The sequence below is a fragment of the Frieseomelitta varia genome, unplaced genomic scaffold (assembly GCF_011392965.1).
Source record: "Frieseomelitta varia isolate USP_RPSP 00005682 unplaced genomic scaffold, Fvar_1.2 scaffold_249, whole genome shotgun sequence".
NCBI classification, from domain to species: domain Eukaryota; kingdom Metazoa; phylum Arthropoda; class Insecta; order Hymenoptera; family Apidae; genus Frieseomelitta; species Frieseomelitta varia.
The window spans coordinates 672,167-695,439 of NW_025109978.1; the positions used below are offsets into that span (position 1 = coordinate 672,167).

At 39.1% G+C, this 23,273-nt stretch overlaps 4 protein-coding genes and 1 long non-coding RNA gene across 7 annotated transcripts; 3 read left to right on the forward strand and 2 right to left on the reverse strand.

Annotated features, from left to right (window-relative positions):
• Nucleotides 1-398: 398 nt before the first annotated feature.
• LOC122528330 lies at nucleotides 399-4,360 on the reverse strand. Its single transcript, XR_006306549.1, has 4 exons — nucleotides 4,063-4,360; nucleotides 3,309-3,978; nucleotides 1,110-2,012; nucleotides 399-978 (listed from the first exon to the last, which is right to left on the reverse strand). It is a non-coding gene; the product is annotated as an uncharacterized LOC122528330 (long non-coding RNA).
• Nucleotides 4,361-9,439: 5,079 nt separating this feature from the next.
• Nucleotides 9,440-10,177, forward strand: LOC122528356. Its single transcript, XM_043653392.1, has one exon. It carries the CDS (start codon nucleotides 9,440-9,442, stop codon nucleotides 10,175-10,177), a length of 738 nt encoding a protein of 245 aa, XP_043509327.1.
• Nucleotides 10,178-10,430: 253 nt separating this feature from the next.
• On the forward strand, nucleotides 10,431-13,704 carry LOC122528355. Its single transcript, XM_043653391.1, has 2 exons — nucleotides 10,431-13,490; nucleotides 13,569-13,704. The coding sequence occupies exon 1, from the start codon at nucleotides 10,431-10,433 to the stop codon at nucleotides 13,458-13,460; it is 3,030 nt and encodes a 1,009-aa protein (XP_043509326.1). The 3' UTR covers nucleotides 13,461-13,490; nucleotides 13,569-13,704.
• A 20-nt stretch (nucleotides 13,705-13,724) lies between these two features.
• LOC122528358 (uridine diphosphate glucose pyrophosphatase NUDT14-like) lies at nucleotides 13,725-15,020 on the forward strand. The gene is made up of 3 exons (XM_043653396.1): nucleotides 13,725-14,260; nucleotides 14,565-14,638; nucleotides 14,810-15,020. The coding sequence occupies exons 1-3, from the start codon at nucleotides 13,818-13,820 to the stop codon at nucleotides 14,965-14,967; spliced, it is 675 nt and encodes a 224-aa protein (XP_043509331.1). The 5' UTR covers nucleotides 13,725-13,817; the 3' UTR covers nucleotides 14,968-15,020.
• LOC122528357 (beclin-1-like protein) lies at nucleotides 15,010-16,993 on the reverse strand. Of its 3 annotated transcripts, none has more exons than XM_043653394.1 (5): nucleotides 16,773-16,993; nucleotides 16,373-16,533; nucleotides 15,874-16,286; nucleotides 15,311-15,799; nucleotides 15,010-15,234 (listed from the first exon to the last, which is right to left on the reverse strand). In XM_043653394.1, exons 1-5 carry the CDS (start codon nucleotides 16,882-16,884, stop codon nucleotides 15,117-15,119), a joined length of 1,293 nt encoding a protein of 430 aa, XP_043509329.1. In that variant the 5' UTR covers nucleotides 16,885-16,993; the 3' UTR covers nucleotides 15,010-15,116. The 3 variants fall into 3 exon arrangements, with proteins under 3 accessions (XP_043509329.1, XP_043509328.1, XP_043509330.1); XM_043653393.1 differs by having other exon boundaries at nucleotides 16,373-16,550; nucleotides 16,769-16,993; XM_043653395.1 differs by having other exon boundaries at nucleotides 16,769-16,910.
• Between the last annotated feature and the right edge of the window lie 6,280 nt (nucleotides 16,994-23,273).

Here is a 23,273-nt window from a genome sequence, read left to right on the forward strand (position 1 = left end):
TTATCATTCCCGCTGTTTTCGATTCGTGTTTTAAACACCGTCGTTTCAGAAACGTACACTGATCGGGGATACGTCGACTGTGAAAATAGGGACGTTCAGGTTCTAGAGTTCCACGAAGATCCATGGCCGTGGCGGACAGCCGCGTCTAAATCGTAGGATACGCCGGCTGAAATTTTATGCGATCGCGTGATCACGCCTCCTCCACGTTTTCACGAGTCCTGGCTCGGATGCTAGTTTCCTTATCGCTATTAGAATTACCATTTCGCGCGAATTACTCGTAGGAACCCTGTTCCTAGTATTTCTAACGTTCCGGCTATATCTTACACTCAAGTGCCATTTCCTTTTGTAAATGTAATAATATGATAGCAGTGTTAGTTAAAAAAAGAAAATTGTGATCCTTGCGAACAGAAGTAAATTGTCTAATTGTAAGAAAATCTTTCATCTGAAACTAATTTCATTTTAATGAAACTTGCGTGTTGCACGAAGGACGACTCGATTAATTTTGCACGAGAATACGTAGAAAGTTGCTCTGTTTTCTCCTCCTTTTTTTTTTTTTTTTTTTTTGTTTTGCACTAAAGCCTGAATGTATAATGGATTAATTTTCCAGGATGAACGAGAAAGTAGAAGTGCTGAAGACAGCAGCAGACCAAGTCGGAAGTCAAGAAGCCAACGCGATCATTCTCCATGGTTCTTAAGCATTAACAACAAGCAAAAATGTTCTCATACCGACCACCGTATCGTGTTTATAGACACTGGGCCAGGTGAACGTATTGTAGTCAAGTACACGTTGCAGAGGACCACGGGCCGTATAACACATAAAACGGGCGCATAAACGAGATGCTATCGGAGTTGGGGGGAGGTTCCGCGTAATCTATCCAATTATCGTTCGATCAGAGCTGTATCCGTGATTGTTCGGACTCTCAGCCACCGGGAGAAGCTTCCACTGCCACGAAGAATCTGTGTGAAGAACCGGCCACTCTATGCGAAACGATATCAAAAACAAAAAAAGAGGAAAGTTTTCGAAAATTGATTTTATGATTGCAGATAAGAAAATAGAAACTTTCCCAAATTGGGACAAGACCATGTAGACACTGTAACAACAGCGCTACCTATATTTATCGTCTTGAGGTTAAAAGAGAGAGGAAGTTATTGGAAAATCGTGTCTACTATTTGCAAACAGCTATCCCCTTTTTCTCAAATTGCATCAATCATTCGCGTCGTTCCTATTACAAATCTCCCGGGGAACGTGGCCACTCGTCACCGTCTAGTTATCAGCGATTTATTAGTTATCGAACATGGATCCACTTGCTCCTTCGTAGGACTCGATTCACGGTGTGGTTTCGCAGGGTGGGGTCACCGAAGGTTGCGCAACTCGTGGCTATCGCACGGCGGTGCTGCCTTCCACACGATTGCCACTTTAAGTGCCCCATAATGGCAGTGGGCTCGCTAAGAAGAACGCGATCTTAAGAAACGGCTCACGGTGCCTCGGGTAGAGGGCTCGCTGGCTCGTTCGTCTCGGTTTCGCTCGGTCTCTCGTGAGGTTGGCTGTCTCGATCGCTCAGGGCCCCGCGGATGCGGATCGCCGTTGGGCCTTTCACTGGGGCCTGCGGGCTACGGGTCGCGACCTCAACGTGGTCCACTCCCTCTTCCCTTCCTGCCCCCCGTTCTTTCTCTTCTTGCCCCCTTCGCCACTCTCCTTTCGTCTTTCTTCGTCTCCCACCCTTTCCTATCCTCCCCTCCTTCTCTTTTTCACCAAACATTTTTACCTCCCTTCTCTCCTACCTTTGTGCTTTACCTAACCCGGCTCCCTTTGCCTACTACTCGCTCTTCTCTCCAGGCTTCAGCTCCGGCGCGGCGTCTCGTTGCCTCTCCCCGCGTCGCAGCTGTCCAGGATCTCTCGTAGTCGTCTATTCTTAGTCATTCTCGTTAGTAGAACCCCGAGACGATGACCAATGCAAGTTCCCGAACGATGGAACGGCTTAACTTCACCCGCCAGATAGATGCATCTGGTGCTGCAACCAGATAGATTTAGGTTATCGCCGGTTCGGATGTTCCATCGGAGGTTGACGCCGCGGAAAGGAATGAGTCCCTGGGAATGTAAGAGAGGAGGACGCGATATGCTGTTCGTGAGGCAGATGTCGGCGTAGGTTCGCGACGTTCCCGCGAGAGGAAGCGGCTTGCCCTGATTTTCGAAGCGAGCGCATACAGAGATCGAACGTACAACGTGATCACGACCTCCGCGATCGGAAGAGCTTGATCGCAAACGAGTTGCGGAATAGATCTGATGTTCAAACGCTTTCTCGTGTCTTATCTACGTTTCGCAGTTTCGTAGCTTGTCTATAGAGTGCGAATTTTCGTATGAAAATAGTTTCTGACGTGGAACAGAAGAAATAAAATGATAAAACATCTTTCCACTGTTATTGATTCGACGATTGAATTGAATATAATTCGCGGAATATAATTCAGTTCACTGGCTTAATCATGCGGGAACGTCGTACGCCACGAATGCTATAACTCCATTGAGAGGAAAGAGTCGTTGTAGCTTAGGTATCAGCTACCTAAGTCAAGTCTCTTAATTTCTCTTGGCTACGATTAACTTACGTTCCACTTCTATTTAGTAACCGGAATTCAATCGTGCATTATGTGAATTTCTTACCTACCAACTCCGTGCTTCGACTTTACTTGAGCCTCGTCGCGACTGCCTCGTTAGGAGCAACACTCGCGGCTGTAATTAACTTCGTACGAGCGGCAGACAGGGGAATTCATGGCGCTACGTGATATGATTTCTGTCATCGGTTTCTGCTGTTTCTTTCTAACTGTAGGAATGTATCTCCGTAGGAATAAGTCGTGTCATCGCCGAGTTCCGTTATCGTTGCGTAACGAGCGTCGAAAACACGCGAGAATACGCTTCGTCTGTACCCGACCGCAATTTGTTCAAATAATCCGAACGCATCGGATATATTAATTTCACGCGGCTGAGGGGCGCCGCGGTAATTTTCAAATTACAAGTTGCCCGCTGGCAAAGTTACAGGCTGTGGCCGCTCGAGACACCAGTCTTTAAGACGTTGTCTAAATAATAGTCTAATGGATAAGGTGTTCCACAGGCCGTGGCGCAGTCGGTGGTGCCGCTTCCAAGACTTGCGCCATTGTGGTTACACTGGCAACGATAGTCTATATTCCCTTACGACTAGTTTCATTCCCCTTTAAAGTGTTTTAGAGGTTCGCGAAGTGGGTGCTCGGACCGTTTTCTCTGGCAAACTGCCTCTCGTCTCTGGATCCCGGCTTGCACTTCAACGGTCGTTGCTAACCCGGTTCTTGAAGATTCATCCCGTGTGTCTCGTGCCGATGCGGCCGGGGCTCTTATGGTTCCTGGTAACGATCTTTTCCGATAGGTTACACGATTTAAACGCGAGCTGCACGTGCATACACGGTCCGATGCGGCCGCATAATTTCTAGAATGTATTTACGCGAGGGACTCGACCGATCGTCGAACGGAAGTCCTTGGTTTCTGGAAAAAGTGCTCGAGTAGTTAATTTCATTACGAGATCCTTGAGATCTCGAGCTGCTCGATGATGAGAAGGATTTCTCAAAGCGAGGAAGCTCAACGGCGAAAAAATCCCGACGCTGGTCATCGTTGGTGAAGCAAATAATCAGCTTCTCGATATTCTTTCGAAGGTACGAAAAGAAACGCGGAGCTTCTCCGCTGAGGAAGCACGATAACGACGAGTGGAGATCACAACAGTTACCTTCCACGAATCAATTGGATCGTGGCAAAAACTGACTTGTGGTATCGAATGGCGTGAAACTGCCTAAAAGAAATGCAAATATTTTCTATTTGCTTTTCTCAGCGCTGAACAGTTATTCCAATGCAGTTTTCTGTCCTCCGAAAATCGTACTTGACAATATGTCGCAATGATTTCTCGGTCAAGATCTTTCAATACTTTCCCTGGACTTATTTTCACTTAAAAGTTAAAGATCCTGAAAAAAAAGAAAGAAAGAAGAGCGATATATGGAGTTCGTTCACCTGCGTATCTCAAACGGACGAACAACGAACAATCTTACCTTGAAGGCGAGGCTGTAAAGATTGACCTTGAGATGGAAACTGCCCAGTTCATTTCGCCGATAAGTGCGTTCCGACGAAAATGATTGTTACACGTCTGGGTTAACCAGCCATGAAAGATCGTCGTAAAAGAAACGTCAGGTTTAACGCAATTATCTTCTCGTCTCTCGAACACTGTAGTGCCTGTTGTCACTGGCCACGGCGTTGCTCGTTAATTCTGTTAATTTGTGGTGCAATCGAATGAGAATCTGGAAACGTTATCTTCAGCTGGATATATCCCAAGTGTGTTATAACGTTGCTCTCTCTCTCTCTCTCTCTCTCTTTCTTCTTGCGTATGAATGGATTCAGAAAGCGGCGAGAAGAATGGTGAATTGCGTAAGGATTTCTCCCACTTTTTAATCTTTTTTTTTTTCTCATCTTCGTATTTCGTGAAGAATTACCATACAATTGAGCACACAGGCGAACGTTTGAAATTGTAACGGGTTCAGGTTTATGATGTTGAACAGCGTGAAGCGGTAAATAATAGGCGGTTAATTTGTGACTGCCATCTGACGCGCAGCTTAGCGCGTTTACTTACGGTTTCCGGCGAGCAAGAAATCGCGCCGTCTGATAATCATCTGTAGCGTTATCTGGCTTACGATCACGAACCGTGTCCCGCGTCCGATACGGCTAAATTAGTTCTGGGAACGCGATTACCCGCCACCATGCAAATTGAAATAACACGAAGCGCTACGCCCCTGTATACGCACGTGTGTGCATATGTGTATGCCTATACGTATGATATTCGTTCATTTTCGTCGGCTAATTACACTCGATGATGTCGTGATATTTGAATCTTGATTAAACGATGTACGATAAGAATAAGTACACGACATAGATTTTTAATACGTTTCACGGTAGCGCACGTCTGCTTCGTGCATGTTTCGAACAGCAGAGTCAATTGATATCGGGAGATTTATAAATGTATCGGGCAGGTCAGAGACATGGCATTAATCCTCGAGCATTTAATAACCTAATAAGATCGCTGGTAGCAACGATAACGACCATCCACCGATCGTGTAGCAAAAGGATCCTCGAGAACCACCTACGGCTCTTTCATCGTGGTAAAGACACGCAGCAGAACAAATTGGGGCCCGCCGGGTTGTTTGACAAATTTCGTCTAGCGCCGCGGGAGAGTGCCTTCTAATATCCTCCCGGTTGATTCTTCCTTGTTCTCTTTCTTATCTTCTGTCCCTCTTGCATCTTCTTCTCTGCCCTCTGTTCGAGCATAGTTGGTCCGCTGCCGCCGCCGCCGCCGCCGCCGCCGCCGGTCATCCTTAGCATTCGTTGCACGACCACTTTTCTCCAGCCTCCAGCTCTCTATGAACAGGTTCGTGTGTTCCGTCTGGACGTGTGTGCAAAAGAATCTGCATGTGCATGTATATGGACGCGCGCGAGCACGAGCTGGAACGCTCGTACTGGAGCGTGCAGTGCATACTAGCACGATAGGTGGTAGGACGTGGAGGATGAGGCCTTCCTTGGTTCTGAAGAAGGTACCGCTATCGCCCTCTGACCTCTCGAGGCGAGCGAACGAGGCCTCCTTCCACTGGCACCGGTAATTTTGCCTTCGGTCCTGGCTTCCTGGTGCTACCCAGATCTAGATCATCGAAAATCGGAGACGAGGGTCTCCCAGGTCTCGCGAACCTGAGGATCAGCGCTCTGGTTCGATTTAACCAAAGGGACTCGAAACTCTCTTGCACGCGATATTTCGATCGCCAGAGAGATTCGGAGAGTCGATAGTTTGCTTCTGTCTTTTTGTTCTTCTCCTGCTATTTGGCTCGGATATTCTGGCGTGTGTAATATGTCGCTCTGTTGGATAGAACTCTACTAGATCGATTTACAAATGACACGCGGAAGAGAAAGTGAATGAAATGTTCGTTAAAAGATAGTCTGCGAATGGAAAGATTAGTTGGAAAACGAAAATCAGATGGTGGGAGCCATCATTTCGTGGACTTTTCTCCGTGGGAATGGAACATTTACGAAGTGGCGTGGAGCAGAAACACTCGCATTCCGAGGTAAATAGCGAGCGAGCTGGCCAGTGCAACAAAAACATCGGACGTTAGGCGAATTCGAGATGAGAAACCGTTCCTTTCGAGAGAGAATTATTCAAATTGCCGATGAACCCGCCAGTCAGAATGGTGTTCCGCGGCGAGCACTGTAACAAGTACGTAGAAGCGCGCGCGCGCGCGGGCGCGCCAGCGAGCAACCGCTCGAGAACAACTGGAAACGAGGAGCTCTGCAAAGGAAATAATGTCGTGGGATTGTTTCGTGCGCTATCAAGGTTCCGCCGAGTTATTTCGACGCCACCCATCCCTCTGGACACTGACTAAATGAATGCGTCGTTGGACATCGAACGGTAAATGATTCGAATAATTAAAAATATAAATTAAATTAAAAATTGAATAGAAGGTGAATAAGTATCGAAGAAATCTACTGACAGTATTGGAACGTAATAAGGATTCTGCAAAAAAATCTGATATAAAATATTAGACGTTTACAATTGCTTAACTGAAACATAAAACGGGAAGAGAAATGTAAAAACCGGTGTAAAAAAAATATTATGCCTTGAATAAATAACTGGAGGCTAAAGCTGTGTAATATTTTGTCGAAATTAGTTGCGATATGTTAATAGTTTGATTTACCAATTGTAAGTTGTATTGAATGTATAAATCATGTCTATAATGTCAAGATTGAAAAACGATATTCTCGAGGATGATAATCATCGTTATCCATGTATATTACCCATATATCTACAAACGAGTCAATCGTTTGCATGTACAGGCTCATCACAGATTAGTACGATGACTAATCCTAATATCCGGATATCGGGACAAGGGTAACCACTTTCGGGCAATACCGAAATAACGGTTATCGACGAGGAGGCAAATTAACCTGGTCGGCTTCGAGACCGCTACCGTGGTAAAAATCGCAAATCACAATGGTCGATCCTTAAGTGGCTGAGCGGCATTTAATTTCACTCGGCCTCGCTGTTTTCGCCATATAATTCCGATCGTCGATACCAAGCCGCGAACAAAAGCGTTCCCGCGCGAACCTTGGATAAATAGCAGGCGTGAGCGTCCCCTGGTTTCCACCACGATTTAACGGGAGTTAATACTGTAACAAGGACAACGAGCGTGTGTAATTTCTTTATCGAGCCCAGGACGAAGTAAAATGTACCAGGAAATTCGAATCGTATGGTTACAGAAACGATTACTTATTATCTTCGATGGTGCTGAATACGTGAAATTGCGTTTCTGTTTTACGATTTATTCAGGATATTCTTATAAATTTGATAACGACGTGATATACGGTATAAGCGCCCGAGATCTTTTAAGCTTCGCTCGTGAGAAAATAAGTATCTCGTGTAACTCTTAACAAGATCTCAGTAACTTATCGAAGTGTAAGACGTGTTTTTACTTCGAGCCAATTAACTCTCCAATTTATGCACCGTCCAAGTGTTCTTACTACAGACAGAATATTACCCGAGAAGTACCCCTTTTTAACACCTTTTTAGCTGGTACGCTGATGCAAAAATAAATGTCACTTTTTTCTTCATTTAGGAAACAAACCGATACGAGAACCAATATCGTAAGAATTTTAATACCGTTCTAAAAACCAATACGAAAATTAATAACCGTGGTCATAAGACGCAATTAAAAGCAGAGGACATTGGGCGACCAATTTTCGGCTTAACAAGCTTCCTTTGCAGACTAAATACGATCAAATTAGTGTCCACTCGGTTCGGTATTTATTTCCGGTCATCCGGATGCCAGTAAACGTTCGCGCGGATTGCGGACCGTTCGGATTCCCAGGCGAAAACGAGCAAGAAATGACTACGAATCCCGTCCGGAAAGTGATCATCGTTGCCTCGAGTCACACGATTAAGGACGCCATTCCCTGTTCCCCCCCCTTGGTCTCGCGACCAGAAGGAAAGAAGTTTCAAAAACGACCCGGTCGAGTGTCATCGTTGCCAGGTAGAAGATAAAATCGGCCAATCTACACAGAGTCCCTTTTTCTCTCATTCTAAGGTGAGCCGATAAAAGACGCTTTATACGAACGTTACTCTGTCCACACGGCCGGGGACAGTGAAGAAAAGAGCAGTGACAAGAGGGAACGAGGAGAGGACGCGATCCGAACAGCATAGAAAGAGAGAAAGAGACGTTCGTTCGTTTTAATCGCTAATCGCCAATTACGTGGAGCGTCCCGCGCCCGAAACCCCCAGAAGCATTTTAACGAGCCGCCGTGTCGCCCGGCCCGGAATTTTACTTCTGCCTGGTCAGCTTCCAAGCGTCCTCCGAACCAGAGGCCACAGCGCGTTCACGATATCTCTCCTCTCTTCGCTCTCGTTTTACAAACCTTCTTTTCTTCGTCCGTACGACTGAGTCGCCCCTTTCTGGCTGTCTCGGTCTTTACATAGGACTCGAGTCTTCTCTTATACATATGTGTTTCTGTGTATGTGTGCGCGCGCCCGTACCAATTAGCGCATACTTCGGCCCTCGGTGTTCGGCTGGGCCAACGTTGGAGCTGTCGGTCGCTTTCGGTGGCTGGAGAGTCCAGAACAGAAACCGCGACCACGGAATGGGACGAATCGTTCCAAAGTTGTTGTTCCACGTTTCGGCATCTTCTGAGAGAGAAAACTGTCGCGCGATTCTTGCGGCAGGTTGTAACGGGCGTTGGACCTGTTCGCAAATAGGTTTAAACGATTAGTCATGAAAAAAGAAACAGGGATGAAGGGGGAAGAAAGAGACAAATAAGAATAGGGATGTAAAAGGGAAAGAGATTAACCTAGGGTTAAGGATGTTTCTAATATACTTGACGATACCGAGTAGCGGGATTATCGCGCGAATAGCGGAAAAAGGGACGGTTTTGCTAAGACTTTCTTTTAGATTTTCGTAACGGTTCTGGCAGGCTGTTTCGTGGCGTAAGATTAAGTATACATCACTGTGGGAGCTAAGTAATAACTGCCAATGGAATTAGAGACGCTGTACGGTCGCGTATGCTGGATGGGATATACGTGACTGTACGTCGAGGCGATTTTTATCGGTAGACTGATGATGGGATATCTATAGACACGGAAGCGAGATATAGGAAGAAAGTCGTTGTGTATCGGTGTTTAGATTCCCCTTGGGGAAAATTATCGTAACAGATAATCCATCGGTGCGTTAACTCGATGATGCTAGGAATTCGTAAGACTAAATGCATGCATGAATCAGCCATATATCATACTCGCGATTCAATTGTTACACACTCGAGATCTGTCATTTACTCTCGATATATTGAACCTCTAAAAATTCCCAGTATCAAATATCTAATTACCTTCAAAACCATTTAACATCCAAGATGTCCTGTTTCGGTGGTCGCGACCACCAAATCTATATGGTCGAAATGCTGATTCACAAGTTGACGTTGACACAAAGTAAACTCAAAGACATCGGTGAACATCCAATCGCGGTGAAGATCTCATTCCTCGATTTCCCCACGTTCGAAATCACGCGGGAAGACTTTTACTCGGTGAAACCACCACCTCTCACCGAGGATGGTACCTTTTACTTCATGATAGGTAGAAGTTGTCTGTTCATCAAGGAACCGAAAGATCTGGTAAGGGAATTACAAACCAGGATGACAAAGGTCGGTGTCTTTCGCTTCGGGGACATGTATCCCATTGCTGAGACCGAAATAACATTGCCTGGATGTTTATGCGATCAAGTAGCGATGGCTCAAAATGATCCGGAAAATCTGCCAAAACCGTTTAAGGTAAAAGGTAGCTTCAATCTATTAGATCCTGGCGAAAACCCATCGGGTTCGGTGGAAGTGGAAATGAGAATGTCGTGCTTCGGTCGATCGTTCATGACCCACTATGAGTTGCATCCTAAGTTCTTTACCTTCAGAAATAAGGATCAAGAAAGAGAGTTCTGTGTTAGGCGCTTGGTACCACCTAGTTATCAGGAAGGCGTTGCCAAGGATATTTCAGAGTATCTAGATAGAACGACTCTGGATGAATTAAAAGGAAAGATAAAAGAAAAACCACCAAAGAAGAGAAAAGGGTTGAAAGGTAAAAACCGTAGGAAAGGCAGATGACAATTCTCAAGGAATTTATAAAACGATCACTTGATATACAAGAAATTCTGTTAATATGAGTTACCATGGTGATCATTAAAGACTCAACAAAATAAAATACAAAACTGACCGATTTGTGTGGTTAGACCATAAAAACGACCCAAAATTAATGGCGCGTCTCGACTAAAAATCTCTCCAGAAGTTCTCGCGAGTTCGCGATCTTTTTTTTTCTAAATTCTCGTGCGACGAATACCGAGCAAGACAGAACGAAAAAATGGCTCTACAAAACAAGATCATAAAATTCAAAGAGGAACAGCTTTACATGCTCGAGGTGTTCGTCAATCAAGTGACTTTAAATCCTGAAGTTCCAGATAACAATGTCAAAGATTTGCTTGTATGCGTGAGATTCGTCGATTTGCCAGAATATGAGATAAGAGTCCCTCAAAAAAAAGAAGCCGCCGATCAGGGTTATGGATCATCTGAAAATTCTGAATTTAGAAAATCGTGTTTGTTCGCCAAAACGCCTAGTTGTCTTATCAAAGCCATAAGATGGTCACCTGTGTATTTAGATCTGTATCGCAAAGACGTTGCTTGCTCAAATAAAAATGGTGTCTTTTTAGGAACAGCAAAATTGTCTTTGCCTGCCTGTATGTGCAAACAAGTGATTGCTACGAAGAATAACAGTGACGGTCTATCTACACCATGTATAGTTAAAAATTCGTTTGATATAACCGATTCTAATGGAGAAACGTGTGCTAATATAACCGTAATCTTGAGACTATCGTGTCTTGGAAGCGCCATTGTCGAGCAATTTTCTTTAAACGGAAAATCTTTTATGTTGGAGGATTCACCGCTTCAAAAATTCTTACGCCCTTATATTTTTCCGAAAAGTTCAAAATTTGAAAAAGATTCGAAAGATGAGAATGCCCCGGATAAAGATATGATAATGCCTCTATTAAAACGACCAGAGTCTCCTCCACAAATACCAATGGGACATCCGGCTTTCAAGACTCTAACCACCGCTGAAAAACTCAACGATCCTAAATACCGAGAAATGGTATACAATGCCTATCCAAATGAGCCAACGTGCGGTTGCCTGCCCAAAAATCGTTCGACACATCCAATGATTTGTCCCTCAGGTTGTACGTATTGTATGAAATTAAGAAATCCTGATATATTATCCAAAGAAGAAAATAAACGCGAAGACACATTAGTTAATACTCACTGCGTGAACAATTTTCTGCCTGCGCTGCACACGCTGAAGCAGGATCCCCCATGCAACAAACTATCTAGATTAAAAGGCGGTGGAGATGTAGAGCAAATTTACGTAGTTCCGACTACTTTCAGATGGATTGACTACGATGTTGATTACGCTTGGTACGATGAGAAGCATAATATGGCAACTCGATTGATAGGTGGCGGTGAGGAGAAAGATATGTTCAATTGCAGTTGCTCAGGTAGCCCAGTTCAAGTTCTGTCACGAAAAACAGCTTCCAGAGATAACGACGTGATACCCATCTTCGATGCTTGTACGCCTCGTATAACGTCCACTGGAGCAACCCCAGCTTGCATTTGTCCTGGGAAAGATGCGAAATTTCCTAGAGGAGCTGCAAAATGTATGAAATCACCGTGTTCAGGGATAGACTGTTTGATTCGAGCTTTCAAAGACGCTCAGGATTTTGTGGATTCCATTGGAAAAGTGCCAGGATTACCAGGGCTTGGTTTAATGGATCCATCGGAAAGTCCTTATTTCGGCAGAGACATCGATAAAGACTACGTGCCTCCGGATCGATCAGCACCAAAGAAAAAGGCACCGACTCTGCAAGTAGCAGCAACTCCAACATGCACCGCTCCCTGTAGCATCAAACTTATCGACGATATGCATCCTCAAGTTGCTCCTTATTCACCACCGATTACTCGAGGAATCGTGCCACCTCGGTTAGGAATTGTCCGCGAGGCTATACCTGTTTTACCGGAGGCCGGTTTAACAACTACGCCTGTGAAACATAGAAAGAAGGAGGAGAAGAAGGACGAGAAAACGGACAAACAGAAGGAACTGGAAGTCACGTCGTCTGCGCTGATGGACTCGGAGGTGGGTCCTTGCGGTGAACCGAGATGCAAATCGAGAAGAAGAAAGCCTCAGGATAATAGTAGTGTGACGCTGAGTGCCACTTATATCTCCTCCAAGACGCGGACCGGCGTAAAGCGTGCCGCTGCTAGTCCGAAAGCTCGTCACAAAGCGAAGAAGAGTTTTAAGAGTGAATTGAGGCGTCATGGCCCACAATCGAAGCACGTTGATGTGGATCTGTCGATCCGCGATGCTAAGAGTTGGCGTTCTAAAAAAGTTACTACCAAAAAAAAAAGAGAAAAATCTCTGGGCCCTGGTGGCGATCGCCACGTACCTGGATCAGCTGTTATCTCGCAGTTGCCGATTCCAGTCAGCAGACCGGTAATGCGATACGTTTATTTCGTCGGTGACTATTACCCTGGAATTCATTTTGGTCATCGAAACTGCATCGACATACCCATGAGAGTGCCGGCTAACATGGGTTGGTTATGGAACACGATTGACACGGCGGCAAAGTTGAAACCGCGCATTGGTTGGAGACCGGGTGCCATTGGTCGCTACTTGTATGAAATGCTGCAAGAGGCGAAGGAGATTTCCATTGAAGAGCTGGAAGAAGAAAAGGCAAGAATTGCTCGAGCTGAACGTAGACGAACCGATAGAATAACCGATCGTGTAAGGATCGATCGTGGAAGAGCCGATCGTGGAAGAATTGATCGCGGAAGAATAGATCGTGGAAAAATTGATCGTGGAAGAGTAATCGAACGCGCGCGCTCGGTACCTTCGCGATCGAAGAGTGTCAGTAGAAGACAGAGAACCGGAAGGACTATAAGTTACCAGGCGATGCAGAAGCAATCAAAGATGGAGGGAGCAGAGGAAGGATCAGAATTTCCGCCGACGTTACATATTCACAGGAAAGATGGCATTTATTACGTAACGATGTATCCCATTAGGCAAGAAACACCAGCCGAACCTCGTTTGTCTGAGCCAATGAAACCGTTGCAATTTAAGATCGTGAAGAACAAAGATGATGCTTCTGGCACGTCTAGCTCGACCGCGTCCGACATGGAGATCGAATTCTCTCCTCCCGCGGCGGTAACCAGGCCTCGTAAAAAACCTGATGTTATCCACGTTGATACTCAAGTGCGTCAGCAGGAAATTCTAGACGCGTACAAAACAGAAGATTTTAAGAGAAAGGGCCGAAGAATAACTAGAAGGAAGAAAGATTCAAAGATTTAAAAGTAAACGGTTAAAATGTAATGGTAAATAGTGAAATTTGAAACGTATAATATGATTGTTAGCAGAAGCTCTAGTGGTGGAAAATAAAAAGCAGATTGAAATTTTTAGAACGGCGATAAGGAAACGTTTGCGAGAATACACTAATACCGCATGATTTATTCTTATCTTACCTAATGTAAAAAATAGTAGAATGATTTATACATTTCTCGAACGTAACGACTTCCAATGCTAGTTTGAGACTGCGCATTTCAGTTTAGTGTCGAGTACGGCATCTACAGGTATCCGGCGTGCGCATGTTCATCGAATTATTACCGACGGGAGTTAAATAGTTGCATTAAATCGAATATCCGTCAAAAAATGGATATCAGAGAACAAGAAAAGCAAAATGAAAATATCCGTCAGAGAATGCTCGATGTGCAACAATTACATATAACGGAATGTCCGTCAGATTCACCGTGGATCAGACCCGTTCGAATACGTTACCAACAAGATGGTGAACAGAAAGCTTGGGATGTGGTAAGAGCACACGATGGTGTGAGTATAATTATTTTCAACATCAGCCGGAAGAAACTTGTATTTGTTCGGCAATATCGCCCGGCGTTTTATTATACGTTTCTGCCAGAGAAACTTGGTCCTGTGGATCTTAAACAATATCCGCCGTCATTGGGTTTAACCTTAGAACTTTGCGCCGGTATTGTGGATAAAGACAAATCATTTGTTGAGATTGCAAAGGATGAAGTAAGAGAAGAATGTGGATACGAAGCACCTATCGAAGCCTTTAAATATGTCATTACTTTCAGGTGTGTCAATGGCAAAGTTATAACTTATTGAAATGCTAAAATTTTGTTGTATAAGTTGCGAACTAAAAAGCTATTAGTATTTCATTTCGTGATGTAAAAAACAATGTGTAAGTGAAATGTCATTGGTTGTATACATGTGTGTGCCATTTTATATTTTTGTGATTGGATGTATTATTTTATCCTGTTTATACATAAAAAATGTTTGTCCATATTAGAAGTAATAATAGTAATAATAATAATGACAATAAATATATGTTGTTAATAATCTGTCATGTTTAGTTATTTGTTTTGTTATGTATTATAGATACGTTTCCACTTCGGTCTGCAAACATACACTCTTTTATGTGGAAGTTACTGATGAAATGCATACACACTCTGGTAAGCTTAATTATAAATATAATTGTTTTTAACATTGCTCTATTTTTAAGATCATAATACTAGAGATAATGATACAGGTTTTAAGTAAATATGTAATATTTAATGAAATATCTTTAGATTGAAAAAAAAAATCTTACGTTCCTTAAGTATGGGTGATTTGTCAAATTAAAGGAGGAGGTGCTGCATCTGAAGGGGAACTGATCGAAGTGGTGGAATTAAGCATTCCAGAAGTAAAACAATACATCAGTTCTGAGGAAGTTGAAAGTCCACCTTGTTTACTATATGGTATAACCTGGTTTTTAGCTAACAAACCTGAACATTGTTCTTAATTTAAAATCTTTATATTATTAATCAGATTTTAAATAAAAAGATTATCCTTTAACTGAATTTATTTACAAATAACACGTGTATTTACACAAGACAATGTAAAAGAGATGTGTGATTAAGAATGGATGAATTTGCATAAACCAATATGAAGTTAATGTTCAGCTTCATCTTTTGTGAACTGGGAACTAACCCAAGCAAGGCCCCATTTTAAATTAGTTAACAGAAATTTCAGTGCCTTGGTCCACTGTTCTTCCGAATTAAATTGAATTCTAAAACAGAAAGCATGTAATGCGCGATTCAAATAGATATAATCGGGAAAAGCATATTAATGTAAATAATAGTTACTTGATGGAATAAGAATTTCCTGTTGCAGAGTCTTCTATTTTTCCACGGTCCATCCTATATGGAAGACAGAATCCACTGTCTCCTTTTTCCACCTGTTCCTTAAATTGTTGCAAACAATCGAGGAATGCTACCATTGCTGCATCGAATTTTGTGTCCCATAGGAATTTAAATCCTCCACTTCCATATAGTGGTAGTTCTCTATGTTGATCTAAAGCTTCAATATAACTGTGATTACCGAATGGTACTAGACGAAAACGTTTAAATGTGAGATTCATTTTCCTAGCAAGAGCTGTTAATAGCAAAGTGGTCTGTCCCCAAGCAGCATTTATTTCACTCCAGTCTACTGGTGCACTTGGTAATCTACCTAACCGGAAAGAATTTATAGTTCCAAAATGTCCTGAGTGCCAAATATGAAATGTAGCATTGAAAACATTTGTTTTCTTCAGTCTCTCTAGTTGTGAAGCAGCATAAGCTAACTGACACTCCAAACTAAACAAAATTATTACTGTTAATGAGACAGAAATATAAAAGATATACTTAAGGCAACAACATGTTATTATTACCTACGGTATTCATCTTCTGCTAATATGAGATCTCTCTTATGTTTTGAATATTCTCTCCAATACCTTTCTTCTTCACTTTGTAATCTTTCTCTTTCCCTCTCTTGTTGAGCTATGGCATTTCTAGTTGCAATTTCTTCTTTTCTTAATGCCTCTAATTCATTTATCATTCTCTCTTCTTCAGACTTCACATCCTGTAATTCTTTTGTGAGAGTTTCCATTTCTACATCTTCATGACCCTGATGTTGCTGTTCTATTTCTAACTTTTTTAAGTACTCATTATAGTCTGACCATTCTCCTTCAGTCATTCTTAATTGTTGATCCATTAACAATAAAAGACTATCCGCACATTCATCACAAAGTGGATGATCAGCAGAACTACTACTGCTAAGAATATCAAATAGTGTTGCTCGTACCTTAAACAAATAATTTATATCAGTAATAACTAACAAGAACTAAGATTGCATTTTACTAACTAATTTAGTAACTAAAGTTTATGTACCTTTAAATGGTGACTTAAACTTTCTGTTTCTCCAGAATCTCCAACTAACATAAACCCATTTGTACCATTTGCAGATTCAGTCAATTTAAATGGTGGTACTAAATGTTCTATACTTGTACTCTGATGCTCTAAATCATTCACCACTTGTTGTTGGATAGGAACTATATCGAATAAACAACTTAAATAAAATATTAATGACACAACAATTGTTTTAAACAATTAAAACAGATGAATATAATAACTTGCAATATATATATATAAGCTACAAAATATTACAGACTAGTATAATTCAAAGATACAATTAAGGGGGAAAAAATGTTATCTCATTTTTTCTTCTAAAAGGGGAAAAATAAGCAATAGAACTTAAAGAGTCATATAGTTCGAAATAGAAATTACCTACGTGAAAGTTCTGCTAGCGCGTGTTCTTCAAGATGATGAAAACTCTGATCTAGTCTAAGAGGTTGTAAACATCGCTGGCACGTAAAATTCACATTACTTTTCATATCAACCATTTTGATATTTGGTTATTGAAAAGTAAGTTCAGCTTCCAACGAACTCGCACGTACACTATTTATAAATACGCATTTGACGCTTGGAAGACAGGGTCAGCTGATTTTACTTCTATGATATTCCGCAAGGAGGCGTCGATATTCGTTTGTATTTTCTATTCGATTTATAGGATTTAGTTTCTATAAATAAAATTAAAACCAAAAAATGTCAAAGAAAATTGAAAATTAAAAATTATATATGGAAAAAGGGGAAAGCGTACAAATTAATACTTTAGTTTATTTAAAAATATTCTACCGTACATCAATTTTTATAATTACATTAATTTATAATCACAAAAGAAATAAAATTAACATCGATTATGATTTTTTATTTTTTTTAATTTAATTTCTTATTTTAATATAATTTAATATACGATTAATTTAATAATTTTCATAAAAGTATTATTTATTGAAGTAACCAGGCTGGCCAACGTCTCCGATAATACCCTATAAATTTCAACTACTTGGAACAAAACATGCACGTCATCTAGAGGTGATTTGGAAAAAGAGCACAGATTTGTCTGTTTTATCGAATTTCGTGAACTGGAAGACTGTGCATTTTGTCGCTGTAAAGAAAAGATTTAATTTTCAAGATTATGATTGATCTGATCATGAAAAAAAATTGTTCAGTGACGGAAAAACTTCTCTTTGATAAGATGTTAGAATTTTTACAATTTTCGAAAAGAAAAGTATTCTTATATTTACATTTGCTGTATGATATAAAAATAAGTATCTAAGTAATGAAACAAACTCAGGATTATTAAAATGGAGACTTCACTTTTTCAAATAAAATTAAGTTAATTGTTTTACAGATTTTTTTACGAAATTATAACAGTTTAAAGTATTGACAATTGTTCATCTAGTGTATAAATATTTTTGTCCTTTTTTAAGCATTTCTTATGAATTTTGTGAATTTGATTTAGACCAGAGTTCTTTATTTTTTATTCTAAGTTATCTCGTGCGTGTTATAACGCGCGATTACAGCGCCCAACGGTGAAATACGGAATACACTTCCTATGATTTTCGAACATAATCGATATTTCTCACGATCGATTTTTAAACAGGAAATATGGCGGAAGAAGGTACAGCTTGTCTGTAAAGAAGAAAATATTATTCAGAAAAATCATTGAGAGAAAAGTATTGTCCAGAAGTTCTCAGGTAAAAATTTAAATCAATAGCTGTTAGATTTGTGTTTTGAATTTTTAAGATAAAACGTGCATTTTTGGCTCCAACTCAAGGTAAGAGTTAACCAAATAATTATTACATATAATTTTCAACAATTATAGTAATAATTGCATATAAACACTTAAACAGAACATACTATGCTAAAAATTATTTTATAATGCTAAAAGTTATTTCATTTTATATCAAAATTTCATTTCTATTCTAACCCCATTTTCATGGTGACCTTGTAATATGATTACCTTTTTTATTATATATATATATATATATATATATAATATGCTTTTATTTTTATTGTAACATTTTCTATTCATTTGCTTATTCTTTAATCTCATATTGCGTCATTCTTAACAATTGCAATAAGTTCAATAATAATTTATTGAGAATGTACGTATTTAATGAGAAATAATAATTCTACTGCGTAATGAATGAAATTTCTCATGTCTCAATTTAAAGTATTGACAATTTTTCATCACGTTTGAGTATTTTCGTTTCTTTTTAAGAAATTCTCATGAATTTTCTGTATTAGATCAGAATTTTTTATTTTTTATTCCAGGTTATCAATTTGATACGAAACATGCGATTGCAACGCCCCAACGGTGAAATATGGAATATACTTCCTACGATTATCGAAATAATCGATATTTCTCACGATCGATTTTTAAGCAGCAAATATGGCGGAAAGGTGCACGTCTCATCTGTAAAGAAGGAAGCCAGAAAAATTATCCAGAAAGATCTTCCAGCAGTTCTCAGGTAAAAATATACGTCAATAGCTTTTAGATTAATGTTTGTGTTGTGAATTTTTAAGAACATGGATTTTTAGCTTCGACTCAAGGTAAGAGTTAACCAAATAATTATTACATATAATTTTTAACAATTAAAGAAATAATCGCATATAAACACTTAAACAGAACATACTATGCTAAAAGTTATTTTATATCAAAATTTAATTTCAATTCTAATCAGTAAAAATATTGTAACTTTGTAATTTACTAACTCATTATATACAGGGTGTTTTGTAATTTGTGGGACCCACTTCGGGAGCTGATTCAGTGAAAAGTATGGAAGATACAAAACTCTCTTCACGTTCATACATTTGCAGGAACCAAGTACCAAAAACGAAAGATATCAAGTAAGTATTATTTGTAAACAGTGCGAATTCTTGCTTATGAACTATTGCGGTCTATGGAAAGAGAGGCCGGACAGAGAGTTTGCTCCGTTTATAAAATTCATTATATCTCATAAAGGAAGACAGATAGGACATATTTATATGACTTTTTTTCATTATTTTTAAGCGTACAATCAGCTCCCGAAGTGGATCTCACAAGTTACGAAACACCCTGTATATACATATATTTTATTATATGCTTTTACACACATATTTCTATTACAACACTTTCTACTTATTTATTTAATTTATTCTTCTTTAACTTCTTTAACTTAATACTGCGTAATTTTTAATAATTCTAATACTAAATTCAACAATAATTTATTAAAATGTAAGTATTTAATAGTTAAAACAACAATTTTACTGCAAACATAATAAAATTTTCTATCTCAAGGTGTAGAAGGCCTTGAGGCTCGAAATTCGTAGTTCAAAACAACATAAACAGAGTGCTTATATGTGTATGTAAGGTTTTTAATATCGCACCTACTTTTTCGGCGTCACAAATAAACACTTCCGACTAAACGTGTCGAGAATGTATTCGTCTTATCGTACCTGTTCGTTCAAGACCACTCCATCCCCTACCATTTTCTCAATTGCATGACGAGACGTGTCACGGAGAGTCATTCAGCTTTCGAAGTTTGTGACAACAACACGTATTACGTCGCATTAGATTCGTAATCTCTTCTAACCATCGGTAGCGTCTCTTCGATAGCGTCGCTTCTTCAACACTCTTTTACTTCCATTTATATCTCATTAATAGTATCGTTTAATTAATACGCTTGTGTTTAATGAGCACATTAATTGAGCATTACGGTAATGAAGTCATGTAATACTTTGAAATTTTTCGCGTGGATTTTTCTTCAATCGTCGATTTCACTAGTACGATTACCGGTTTAGTTTATCTCGTACATTTCTTTTAGTAGAATTTGAGATGATTATCGTTTCATTTTTACACGTTTGCCTTCATTTGACATACATGTTTTATATTGTTCTAACTTTTGGTTTCTTTTTGTGCAGGTTGTTCCTTGATTCCAGAGATAGGATAGAACACAAATGCCACGATTGTTAATGGACAGTCTAATATTCTTTGACAGAAATTTGGTAATATTTTCATTTAGGTATACATAAACGATTGATGCGTAATTAAACAATTCAAAGCAAGATTTCACACGCGTTTTTCGTAATATTATTCCTTGAGACTACATTTCGCTGTATTTTGACTTCTGAAACATTTTTGAATATTTATAACACTTGACGTGATATATTATTAATTTGCATACTTCCTACTCTAATAACGAACATTCAGAATACAATACTCGTCTTTTATTTACAGTATTCAGTATTGAGATATATTTTATAATTTACAATTAATATCTTTAATATATATTCAAGTTTCTTTACAATCATGTTCTAGAAAAATAGTAGTATTTTCTAAATAAACGTATCTCTCCCCTTACTAATCAGTTTTATTTTCGAATATTTATTTTCAGATAGTTTTTGTGACCGCGAGCAAAGCGGTCGGTAGAGTCAGTTTGTTGCGAAGTATTTTCATATTTTTCTGAGCAAAATGGCTCTTGTTAAATTAAATAATTCATTCAAATTGTAATTCGCGAAATTAGAGCCAGTGAGTTCGTCGATTGTTACTTAAACACGCGCGTTGATAGTCTTATTTTTCTTTTTTTGTATTTTTTCTTGTTCGTTTTCGGTATTAGAGTCAGTGCTCAAGAGGATAAAGCTTCTCCTGGAGATCAAGATCGTAAGTATATATTGTATCCCAATTTATTCAATTTTTCAAATTTGACAACAAAGTATAATATTTGATGTTTGTTACAGACGCTTTACAATATCAACTTTTGCATTGGGGAAAATCCAACGATGGCTCTAAAGCCAAGAATGTAAGAATCTTTTATTATCTTCAACTTAAAATTTTGCTTCACTTTTAAATATAAATCCTAATGTTTAATGTTTTCTTACAGATCTTCTACAGTCTCCACTTCCTCTAAATCTCTAAGAATCTTATGATGCTTCAAAAGCTAAAAATGTAAGTACTTTAGCACGTTGTATTTAAATTTTATTCTCTATAGTTTTCTTTCTACTGAAATCAAATATAAAATTATAATTATAAAATAAAAGTATTCAAAATCATTGGTCCCAATTTTATCATTATTAAAATTTAAATTTTCACAAATAACATTGTATTTTTAAAAACAAAACATTCTATGTTTTTTTAAGCAATTTTTCATGGCGTTCACTATGGGATTATCAATCTACTTGATGAGAGTCTTCACGATAACTTTCCCTGCTCCAGTGCAGCATCAATGACAATGTTTTTCGCATCTATCGCGTGAGTCGCATGCATTTATGTTCCTCCGGTCACTCAATCATGTCGTAGGATGAAAGATTCGAATCGGCACGGGTGACTGGTTGTATACGTAGAATTTTTGAGCATAGTGACCGCGAGTATTTTTTGTACCCGTGAGTAGTGACAATTTTTTCAGGTTTTTTATGTATTAGATCAGGATAGGGCTTTTTGCACATCGCGATTTTAACAATTAGAATATATGTATTTATAGTAATTACTTATAAAATCAAAATATATTCAATATAAATGTTCGCAAAAGTAAAACATCCATATGAATATTCATATGAATAGATAAATTATAAATATTTATGAATAATTATTATTAAAACAATTTCGTTTGAGCATATTATAGTAGAGAAGATGGATATCCTCCAACTTTGTTGCTATGAAAGATGCAGTTATTACTTATTGATACTGATGATATATTTTGTTATAATAATTAATTATTTTTAATTTCATCTTCTCTTTTATGTCGGTATTAAATGATTTAATTAATTGAATTTTATAATTCTGAATTTTAGTAGAATTTTTAAATATAACAGATTAGAATTTTTTTCGTAGAAAAATGTATGAAATTCTATGTGCAAGAAGATACTCCGCGACCGGCAGATTTTTGAATCAAAGCAACAAGTTTGAACACTGCTTTCTCATTTTTGAAAATATGCTTTGATGAAGAAGTCGCCTGAGTTTATTAATATTGTATTAATATTTAATTTAGTGTAAATTGTTTTGATTTTGATTATTTGAATCAATTGTTAAATTGTTCATAGTATCTTTTTTAATAAATTCAAGTCTTGTTTATTCTCTTTATTTTCTTGCAATGTCAATAATTTCTAAAAAAGTAAATTCATTAGAGTTTGAAACAAAATAATGCAACAGTCCGTTAGATACAAATTACATAAACTAATCATTTTTTTAGTTCAGGATTTTCAGGTTTAACCCCTTCCGTGTTCATTGTCAGGATCTCACTCACGTGCCTAGGTGCTACTTGAGTGGGTGAAAGACATTGGGCACGATGACCATAGTTTGTACTTTTATAAAAAATTTCTCAGCGACTGACAGTGTGTTAGCGTATCGTGCACGACGTATTTTCCGCATATGTGTGTGTGGTTAGGATGTGGAATTGCATCGTTTCTATTGTTCCATTCATTATAAATATTTAAAGTATTTGAAATACGAATTTATTATAATAATACTTATTAATTATACTATCAATTATATAATATGATACAATATAACCTGCTTGTAATTTCTACAGAAACTACATATTTTTTCTCAGTTATTAATATTTCACATATAACTGTAAATATAAACGTGTTTTAATCACGTTTTACGTAATGGTCGCTAGCCATTTTCAGTCGATTTCAGGAAAATGGTACGTAAATTAGAGTGTGAAAGTTGTATGTTAAGCTCGGGTGTCGGAGGCGTCCCGGGACGTTCTCTCTAGTTTAGGTCTGCGCCCGAGTGGTATGTGTGAGAATCGTGGAGTGAATGTGTTGGTGTGCCTGTTTTGCCATTTTTTAAATATAGGGCGACTGGTTAGGATAGGTAGCTTACTTACTGGTATGCCTGTGTTTAATTATAAGTAGGTAGGGCCGGGCAGGTTGGCACAGTCTCTGGTCGCGTGTCCCCTTTTCGCGT